The sequence below is a fragment of the Heloderma suspectum genome, chromosome 2 (genome assembly GCF_057233095.1).
Source record: "Heloderma suspectum isolate Gila_16-S chromosome 2, 16-S_ref, whole genome shotgun sequence".
Lineage (NCBI taxonomy): Eukaryota > Metazoa > Chordata > Lepidosauria > Squamata > Helodermatidae > Heloderma > Heloderma suspectum.
Genome location: NC_139459.1, coordinates 5,698,166 through 5,709,448, shown reverse-complemented (window position 1 = coordinate 5,709,448; position 11,283 = coordinate 5,698,166). Strand labels below are relative to the sequence as shown.

The 11,283-nt window shown below is 44.0% G+C and overlaps 1 protein-coding gene across 16 annotated transcripts in view; it reads right to left on the bottom strand.

Annotated features, from left to right (window-relative positions):
* Positions 1–11,283, bottom strand: part of KIAA1328 (KIAA1328 ortholog) — a 282,897-nt gene that overhangs the window by 256,525 nt on the left and 15,089 nt on the right. For all 16 annotated transcript variants that reach the window (XR_014787484.1, XR_014787486.1, XR_014787485.1 and 13 more), the window contains one exon: positions 8,002–8,096. Coding sequence is in view for 13 of the 16 variants with exons in the window: in XM_084832825.1 (XP_084688951.1) it covers positions 8,002–8,096 (95 nt within the window). In the remaining 3 variants the exon portion in view is untranslated. The remainder of the gene's footprint in view (positions 1–8,001; positions 8,097–11,283) is intronic.

Below are 11,283 nucleotides of genomic sequence, written 5' to 3'. Positions count from 1 at the left end.
TGAAAGCTTTAACCCGGGCTTTCCCAAACTGGCACCCTCCAGATTTGTTGGACTACAGGTCCCGCAATCCCCCAGCCAGCTCTTGGGAATTGTAGTCTAACACATCTGGAGAGCACCAGATTGGGGAAGGCTGTTTTACACACTAGGATAAAGTGTCTGGGTGCAGAGCGGGGAGGTACTTCACCATTTATAGACACCTACATCTCTTACCAGGGTGCAGCCTCTGGAGTCCCTGAAGCAGCTACCTTGAACCTTCACATGGCTTGTGGGTGGTTTGTTAACCACGCCAACAATGCACTCTGACCAGGTTTGGACAACACGATGAGCCATGGTGACTGCCCGCCATGGCTTGAATATTCAAAATGCACCGCAATCTGCTACAGTGGGCTGTGATGATCATGCAAACCGGGTCACAGACTTGCAACATATTCTCTATTTGAAACTTTATGAGGGAAAATAGCAGAAAAATAACTAACAGGCAAGAACACGCAGCCTGACACAAGAGCTTCTGCATACCACAGCAAATATACAAGGTAAACCTACAGGAGTCCCTACTTTTCAAAGGGAGTGGTATGTTATAGGAATGAACAGGAAACAACCATTTGCTGCCTAAGTCAGTAAGAATTCCTATTTCGGATTGATATGGTTGCGTTTGGGCAGTAGCCTTTTAAACCAAGCTCATATCTCTAGAAGAACTCAAGAAAACCAACATTCAGTTTGATTCATCAAGAAATGGAGTTGATTTACAAACCACCAGAATAACAAATATCATGATAATGAGTGGGTTCAGAGAACACAATAACCCATGATGAGTTAAATAAGCCACGGTGGTTTATTTAAACCATCATGGGTTATCGCATCATCTGGAGGGAATTTTTAAATCCATGATGGCTTATACGCTCAAAATAACCTATGCTGATAACCTATGGCCTGCAGTAGGGGTTATTCAACCCACTGAGGAGTATCGTGTCATCTGTCAGGCACCATGGGTTATTTTGGTCAGAGTCACACAGCAAGAGCAGTTCAGATCACTGTGGCAACTCTGCTCCTCACGGGTGTTCTCTGTATAAGAGCAAATGAGCTCTGCTGCAGTGTGGGGAAACTGTGTGTCAAGTTTTGTCCCAATCCTACAAAGTTCCAAGGGTTTACAGATACCACCCTCTTTTTGGCACCAGGGATTTTCACCTTTAAACCCATAGACAATACTGCAGTGGCCAGTTTCAGCTGTTCCCCATACTGCAGTAGTGCTGATTTTTCTCTCACTATACTGCAGTTGTGCATTTAAACCCATTGGCAGTACTGCGGTAGCCCTTTAAATGTGCAAGTGTGATATAGCAACAGAGCACTTTGGTGATATTGAGAACACAGTCAGCACTGCCAGCAATGTCGGGGGGGGGGGGATGCAATTCCAGTTTAGCACTATAGCGCTTTAGTGATTTTGAGAACGCTAAAGGCGTCTACGACAACAATGGCTGTGGGGGGAAATGCACAACTGAGGTTTTTGCAGGTGCATCAGGGGTCTCCCAACTAGGGGAGGCTGCCTATGAACTTTTGTCCCGATCCTGCAAACCCCCAAAGGTGTATTTGTGCCACCCCCTATTTGGTGCACCCAAAATTTTCCCTTCTCTCAGTGTAAGTGCACAGGGTTTTGATGGTACATTGTCTGCCTCCCAACTAGAGCCAATGTGGTGTAGTAGTCAGAGTGTTGGACTGGGAGCCGGGAGATCCAGGTTGTAATCCCCACTCGGACATGGAAGCTCACTGGGTGACTTTGGGCCAGTCACAGACTCTCAGCCCAACCTATCTCACAGGGTTGTTGTTGTGAAGCTAAAATCGAGAGGAAGATGATTATGTACGCTGCCTTGGGTTCCTTACAAGAGGAAAAAAAGCAGGATATAAATGCAATAAATAAATAAAACTAGGAGAGGTTGTGTGTGAAGTTTGGTCCCAATCCGGCAAACTTCAAAGGGTTTATTTATGCTACCCCATTTTTTGTGCACTGGGATTTCGCTCCTTGTAGCTCCTGCTCCGATGTAATGAATAGGTGAAACAGCGCCACTGCTTGGGCAGGAGGACTGCAGTGGACAAAGGGTGGCGGATGGGTCAGATTAGGCACAGCAGCTTAATAAGCTAAATACAGTAGCTTATTAGCCTGGTCATGTGGCAGGGCACTGGGACTATTTCAAAAATAAGCTACTGTGAGCTTATTAAGCCTCCACCATGGCTTAAAGCGACATCCAAACACAGCCAATGTCCATCCATATACTTTACTTTCTCTTACTAATTTTTTTAAACCTATTCTAAACTTTCTAATATAATGTTTTGTATTTATTACTTTTCAGTGACAGGTCTTCGTTTGTATGTAGCAATGATAACCATGTATCATTTAAACGGTATAATTTTCAGGATTTTAATAATAGTTTAGTAAAAAGAAAAAAACAATCTGCAGTAACTTTATTCCAACCGCTTGCAGCCCAATATGAACAAACCTCTTGATGGTAATAGGTACAGTTCTGTAATGGTGTGGGGTGTAATACATTTCTGAGTCAAACAACATAAGAATTGCCTTGCTGGATCCAAACAAGGGTCCCTCTAGTGCAACGTTCTGACATGCAACTATTAAAGGAGACAAAAAACTGGACCAGATGGGCCTTTGAGTGTGACCTAGCAAGGCAATTTTATTTGTCCTTAGAAACAGGACCTGGTTGTTTTCCTGGAACATCTATTTGCTTTGCAGTGTGTGGTGGTGAAGTTTAGGATTCAAAGCCCTTATAGTAAGGCACTGTGTGGGGGAGGGGGAGAGAGAGGGGGAGAGAGATGTGGCTCTCTCCCTAGTGAATGCTTTTAACCACAAAGGGCTGCTTCAGACAATCCAGAAAACAGGAGTTGCAGCAAATCCCAGTGACGATGTTTGTGGCAGAGATACATGTCTGCAACATGCGCCCCAGAAACTTGGGCCAACTGTGGCTCCGGGGTCCATGTTCATTGCAAAATTGCACACACTTCTCTCCACTTCAAACATCAGAAAATAGTGGACACACCATGAGCACCTCCTTTCCATATCAGATGACTAACATTTTAATCTGCAGATTAAGAGGCGAGATGCTAAACAAAATGCACACAGGAAGTTGAGCTTCAGAGAGTCCCATATTTGCCCCTTCTTTTCTTCTGCCTACAGGGATTTAACACAGATGCAAAACTACCACCGTTAACATTCCCATGAAGCACACCTCCATTGCCCCAGGAGCACTGGGCATATTCATGTGCAGCCCTACGCGCCTGAGATCTTAGTTCAAGAGAAGGAGAACAAAGATGTGCTTGTAGCATCCCATGTTTCTCAACATCTCCAACATCTCCAAGCTGAAGAGTTTAGGGAAAAGTGAAGGGTTCACCTATTCCACCCTACTCTGATATAAGCAGTCAAACTGATTGGCAGAGTGTACTTGTATGACTTCTTCTCTGCAGAGACCCTCCCCCTAGCTTCCTCAACACATGGCAGGTAGAGGACTGAGACCCATTTCATAGAATCACAGAACAGTAGGGTTAGAAGGGGCCTATAATACCATCGAGTCCATTCTGTTCAATGCAGGAATCTAAGTCAGAGCATCCCTGACAGGTGGCTGTCCAGCTTCATCTGGAATGCCTCCAGTGTGGGAGAGCCCACCACCTCCCTAGGGAATGGGTTCCATTGTTGTGTTGCTCTAACAGTCAGGAGGTTTTTCCTGATGTTCAACCGGAATCTGGCTTCCTGTCACTTGAGCCCATTCTTCCGTGTCCTGCACTCTGGGATGATCGAGAAGAGATCCTGGCCTTCCTCTCTGTGCCAACCTTTCAAGCACTTGGAGAGCACTATCATCTCTCTCCTCAGGCTTCTTTTCTTAAGGCTAAAGTTCAGGAATCTCCTGACTCCCAGTCCAACACTCTAGCCATTGCACCATACTGGCTCTTAACTATGCACTGTTTGAAGATGTGTTGGACTAAAAATCCCAACATTGCTGACCATGTTGGCTGAGGCTGATGGGACTTGAAATCCAAACCATCTGGTGGGCACCAGGTTGGGGAAAGCAGCTTACAGTCCCCATAATCAAACACATACACACAATTTATTTTTAACACATATTCACTAAACTGGAGCAGTAACAGAGAAAACCATTTAAGGAGAGCTCATCCTAGAAAAAAACTCAACGAAGCCCACAAGCTTGTTGAAACAAAAAGCATACCATCTGGGAGATGACCAAGTTGATCTCCTTATCCAATGCAGGCTACATGACATATACAATCCTGTCCTTCTGTTGCCTGAGGTGGCTGCTTCACTCTGCCTAATGGTAGGGCCAGACCTGTTTTCCCCCAATGACTGGAGCGGGCAGGAAGGCTCATGCAGAAGGAGATGGCCCTTCAGATATCCTGGTCTTAAACTGTTATCATTAAAGAGCTGCATGCACCCACACACTACCACACCCGCACCCAACTTTGAATCATAGAATAGAAGGGCTGCACACAACTGGTTCCTCCTAGGGGCAGGCAGCCTTTTTTCTGTCAATCACTGCATTCCCTCGTGGGCAATCAGTCGGGGACCACAGCTACCAGTGTGCAAGGTCAGAGGTAAAAGTGGGTGGGTCACCCCTTTTCTCTTCCTTCCCCCCTTCCTTCCATTCCAGGGAAGGGACAGATAGCTCTTGCCACAAGACTGAACAGAACACATGCAGAAGGCTTTTGAAATTGGACCAGGGCCAACCTGAAATTTGGTCGACAGCTGCAGCTTACCCACCCCTGGCTAAGGCAATCTTCCCCAACCTGCTTTGGCCACTACATTTAGTAGAAAGGCAAGATATACATTTGATGGATGGATGGATGGATGGATGGATGAGGTTTAGACAGGACCAAATAATCTGCCCCCTGTTTTCCTACTAGGAATTATGAAGGAAAATGCCAGTGCTTGTTTGAAGAAGAAAAAAGAGTCCTTCCACCATTTCGAAATGAAGAAAATTATGGCAAGTTTTAAAAGAGTGGATGAGGTGAGAAAAGCTAAAGCTTAACTCCCCTATTACACTGAAGAGGTCTTTTTAATTATATCCATTAAAATATGATTAGGTTTAAAAAATAAAAGGAGAACCAAGTATAAGACAGTGTTACGCTGATTTTACTTTTCAAATTTAATGTTGCTGCAACTTCCTATTTTTTCCTTCCAAGAAATGTCAGGTAGGAATATACAGGCTGCCCTTGAGGGGGAAAACCTGAGCATCCGAGACTTAAAACAGGGACAGGGAACATCTGGCCTGTAGGCCTAACCTGACACATGAGCTCCCCAATGAGGCCCACAAAGATCTCCCTGCTGGCCACACCCCCTCCTGCTGCTACGCCCCCTTCCCTTTGATCCCTTGCTTCCACAAGGAGGTCGTGCTGTGCTTTTCAAGCACATTCTGGCTCCTCTCTGGCTTTCTGGACCCTTCTGGTCCCTACTTCACTGTTCCTCAAAAATCTGTGGGCATTTTCGTCACTTTCCAGAGGTGCGTCTGTTTGAAAGTGTAACTGGGTGTGGCTTGAATCTGGGATGGTATTCATGCTTCTAATTCAAATTGAATGGTGGGTGACTTACTTCTGAGGAGACATGAACATGATTGTTCTGTGGTTTCTTACGTTCCACTGAATTCAATGCGACTTGCGTTTTGGCCCCACTAACCCTGCCTTTGGTCCCATCCACCTCCCAGACTTCTCCCAGATCAGAATTTAGCCCTCAGGCTGAAAAAGGGTCGCTACCCCAGCATTAAAAGAATCTTATCCACAAATGAGTGCTTGGCTACAGGGTGGATAAAAATCAATGATTAAAACACGATCCTTTTATTTAAATCTGCTTTTCTTTTTAGCAAAAATTAATTTCAATTAGCCTCTCTTTAAAAAAAATAACCTGACTTAAAATGAATTTAACCAAACATATATGTTAAAGCTTACACTGATAATCTCTTAAAACTGAACCAATCCATGACATTTCTCAGACACACTGGCCCAGTTCAGACATAACCAAGTATAGCTTGCCATTACATGCAGAAGTCACGATGAGCCTCTGACTCGCATGCTTCCCCCAAAATAATAAATGCTCCCCAGTTGTTCCTTCCTCTGGTGGCACAAAGATAAAAATTGCCAAGTGGCCGGACCTCTGATCCAGCCAGGCCAGAACTCTGTGACAAGCCCCAGCAAAATATCCCAGAAAATACACGAATGGGACAACAGTAATAAAATCTTCTGTTTGTCTCCAGCATGGTTTGATTCTTGTAATGTCTACTTGTGACAGACATATCCTTATATTATACACTGTTCAGTTGTTCTTAATATATTGCAAGCTACCTTGTAAGGGCTTGCCCAAAAAGGTAGGGTAGCAATAAATAAATTTCATCTTCCATACATTTACCCAGTCTGTCCTCAGCATGCAAATGTCATATTCTGCCCACAATCTGTACTGCGGAGCACACACACACCCCTTTAAAAGAGTATACATTTCCCAGTTTTCCAATCTCACATCCACAGGAAACCAGTGACATTTTCAAGAAATACAGGAGACATCGAGAAGAAAGAAAGAAAGAAAGAAAGAAAGAAAGAAAGAAAGAAAGAAAGAAAGAAAGAAAGCGGTCACACGTTGATAAACATTTATAATATCTCCCTGTTAGACAGCCAAAGAATGGGAAGGAAAAGAACCCCATACAAACCCAACAAGAAATTAAAGCTCTACAGCAAGAATGCCCCCCCGCCGCCACCCCGGTACGTCTGGCTATAGAACCAAAGGGAAGTGGAATGTCTTTGCTCCACTCAAACTGCAGCTATCACAAAAACACCCAAACTCCAGGTTAAAGCTACAACAGCAGACAAATTTGCATAACCATGTATACTACTCTTAACCGGCTCCAGTTTCAAGATTTCAGGAGAAGACGTTTTGAGCCTGGACTGAAAAAAGGATGAATGTAGCAGCAGTGGGACAGGCAGTAGCATTGGGTGAGGAACAGAACCAAGCAACAAAAGGGTATGCAGTGGTAATTGGTGCTGCTTCCACACATTGGACTTCCATCATACACATTTTCCCATAGCCACAAGGGCAAGAAATTTGTTCATTTTGCTCCTGAAAGCCTAGATGGTCTAGACCAGGAGTGGGCAACTGGTGGTCTGGGGGCCAACTTTCACACACACCCAGGGAAAATACACATTTTCCCATAGCCACAAGGGCAAGAAATTCGTTCATTTTGCTCCTGAAAGCCTAGATGGTCTAGACCAGGAGTGGGCAACTGGTGGTCTGGGGGCCAATTTTCACACACACCCAAGGGCTGCACTCCTGCCACTGTCACTGCTATGCCACTGAAAACAAGCAAAAGTTATCCCTGTTCAGCCTCCATTGCAGTTTGCCATCCGGTTTTTTGTCAGCTGCACGGCCCGCACTAGAGGCCTGGCGGAGGAGGCATCTGGCCCATGGCCCGATTGTTACCCAACCCTACCCTAGACTCTGCACTGGGAAAAGTCTGTGCTTGACTGCTGCAGTATTCATCACACAGCACAAGTCACAGCCACTCAGACTCCAGCAATAAAAAGGTACTATGGTCACAGTCCAAAGACGATACTTAGGTGCTGAAGAGGCAGGAATAAAGTGTTCCTGCCTCAGTTACTCAGCAGAGTTACCAGGACAATTACTCAGGCCATACATTATTTGTAATTATTATTTCTTTCATTTCTGTACCACCCAATAGCTGAAGCTCTCTGGGCGGTTCACAAAAATACGTGACACAGTAGGACAAGTTTCATAGGAAACCGTATGCAGAGCTTCCTCAGGCGGTGGCAGTCTCTTGCTGGAGAGAGAGAGACAGACACACAGCTACTCTGTAACCTACTTGATAATACCTGTGCCACAAGAGAAGTGGTAATACACTTTTAATAAATATGAACTCTTAAATTTCATAAGAGTAATTGGAGGGAGAGCCTCAACCTAAACCTGATGCATTATCAGACAGAGTTTATCCTCACCTTGCAAGCTCCTTAATTAAGTTTGCTATGCGCCTCTTGTCTTCAGGACATAAATCCTTTAGAGAAGCATTCTTCATTCCTCCTTTGTCAGGGACCTGAAAATTAAAATCAGCATTTTAAAAAGCAATCATTAACATGGAACAAGTGTTTTGAATCTACAATAAAAGTATTTCAAGCACCAGAGGCTGCATATTCAGCCCCAGATGGATTAAGAACTGAAGAAAAGGCAGGTTTTTCAAATCAACCAGTGGGATAATTTCACAAATGGCGCACTGCAAGATTCACCGTTAACTTGCACTTCTAAAGATAAGCTCCATGTGGAGGGAGAAGTGTGAAGGGCTACAACATGTCAAGGTTCTCCTTAGGAAGGGGGGGAGGGAAGGTTCCAGCCAACTTGTCTATTTTTAATCTTAATTGATTAGCTGGTTGGCAACATATTTGTCTTGAGACTAAGAGGTCTCTCTGCCCCAGGTGCTGGCTATTTAGAGAGGTATACAAAAGTTCCACCCATAAATTTATCATATAGTCACAAAAGCTAATATAATATAAAGTATTAATGTTAAAAGGTATCTTTTAAAAACAAATTACAATGGAAAAACAGCAAAGGTACGTAACATTTTTACCATAAGAAAATATGAAAAAATACAGCCTATCATTACAATGAATGATACTGAAGTCATAAAATGCTTGAGGCTGACGCTTCAGCAGTGCCTCCAGAATTCAGCATTTGGCTTGCTATTAAACTGATGGACCTCACATCTCAACATGCATTCCACAGTTCTGTGACTTGCTCTAAGCTGATGCTGTTCAAAGACTCAAAATGAGCTCCACAGATCTTCAAGCTGATAGGTGCCTTGTGCTGCGGGAGTTTCAACACTATAGAAGCCTGCCACATCACCCCCCATTTGCTGCAGTGTTGATACCACAGGGGACCAAAAACCTTGGGTCACTAAAACTATCAAAAAGCCATTGCCAGTGGCTTGACCACCCTGTGTCACAGTAAGAAATGGCTAACTGTACACTCTCTGTCCAGCAGAGGGCACTTCATTGTACATAAATGCACAGTTCTCTCCAGCTCTTGCATGCATGCATGCAGCAGCAAAGTCTTGCATTCTCACAGGTAATTGGAAGTGCACCTTGGGGTACTGAACAGATTCTTCTATTTAATTCTCATTTTTAATTTGCTTATAGTAATTTTCTCCACTGTACCAACAGCTGAATAACACAGCAACAGAACAAAAGCTGTGACTATAAATTATAACCTCAGTGGCTATGACTGAACTATGCAGAGATGAAATTGGGGGTAAATAATGACTAATAATTTACCAAAAAAACACTGGTTTAGAAGCTGGAGAAGGACCTGTCTGGAGACATGTCCAATCTACAACGGTCCACAGTCGTCCCACTACAGTTAGCAGAATCACACCAGCTCCCACCACATTTTAGAACGTGGACTGGGGAAAAATTAAAGACACCTGGCCAGCCAAACATTTGATTTTTCACAATTAACACTTTAGCATGTTAGCCAAACTTGCAGCATTTGCTGATAAACTGGCCACTGTTTTTCTAGTTCTTTGAAGTGTTCTCTTCTCCAGTCATTTCTTGCCTGAATGATCCTTAATCCTGCAGCAACTCCCAAGATTTGCAACATGAGCAATAACACTGCTCCAACTCCAAATCAATGTAGATCGCAACTCCAAACATCTTGGCTTCCCAGGCTAGAGGCTCAGAGTCAAATTACATTACAAGTGTGATCACATCTAATATATCTATCATTTCTTTTTAAAAAGCAGCTGCCAGGGAAAGGAGGGAGAGGAGAGCCGGACCTGGATCATAATATGTGGGGGGGAGTTAACCTCCCTACACCACAGTCTCAGTGTAAAAACATCCCTACCACGCCCAGCATTGCTATTTGATGCAGAAAGGTAGCTGCTATCAGCAACCATTGTTTCAAGGGGGCAATTGTCATGGGGGACATGGGAAACTGTTAAACCCTCCCCACACACCATGGTCCCAATCTGCCCAGTCCTTTCCCCATGGCCAATATTTTCAAAGAAACATTAATTGCAATTGTGCATTTAATGTAACATGTAGTTTGGCCCTCAGCTGCTCATGTCTATGGATTTATGGGATTCGGAGGTCATACACTGCAGCCTTCCACTGGCCAACTATGGACAAAATAAAGCATGAAATGGAAAACACGACCAGCTAGTCACCATGGCAGACACACACACATGTAAGCATGTGTATTCCTTATATCCCAACCCGTGCCTGGGCATCTGTCTCTCAGCTTTGTTCAGATGATCCAAACAACTGTCTGTCTCTCTAATGACATCATAACAGCCTGGCTTCCTAGTCTAACTCTTGTCTACCACACAGTGCTCTAACCATTAACCCTGCCCATTTGAGGACACCTAGAACTTGGCAAGAACTACAGCAGAAGTTCTTCTTCATCCTTCAACTTGTTTGGAATGGTTCAGGGAACTGGAACACCAATGAGAGAGAACACCAGCCTCCACTCCCAGAATTTGGAAGAACTGTCCTCACCGAATTAGAGAGGATATTCTGTCTCCCCCTCATGCCTCTCTCATTTGTTTGAGAGAGGCCGCCAAATGGGTACCAAAGATAGACAGGATCCAAATGTGGTATGTTATGTGTTTAGTGGACCAACTTGTGTCACTCAAGGTAGCCATCTTTCAGGATTTAGAAAACTCCTCTTCAGCCAGAACAAGGGTCACATTCAATTCAAAAGAAGGGCCATGTTCCATTCAAAAGGTTACTATCCTCATCAGTGCAAGCTGGCCTTAGGAAAGGGTATTTCCTAGCCATTGTGGAATTCTCTCCCCTTTAAAGTCTTCAAACACACCAATATGATTGCCCCACCCCCCCTTAGGTGGCTCTTTAAATTTGCTCAAGGCTAACAACACGAGACATTGTTCTTTGAAGAGCTTTCCATTTCTTCCCAATACAGGCCTATCGCAGAATTAAAAACGGATCACACAAAGAATGAACAAAGGGTTTGCATCCCTTATACACACCATGCATGCCTTCTCAAGAGCATGATGGGGAGTTGTGGCTAGACATTATCAAGAAAACATGCCCTTCTGAGTTCAGCTACTCCTTTCAAAGAAGTCTTCAAAAGCTAATAAAATTATTATTTTAAGCCATCTTTGAAATGGATAGTAGCGATCAAGTTCTGCTGAGTGATGTTTCTCACAACTCCAGGCATTAGGAAGCTTCATTCAAACCTTTTGATTTGTGTTTAATTTAAACTAGCTTTTC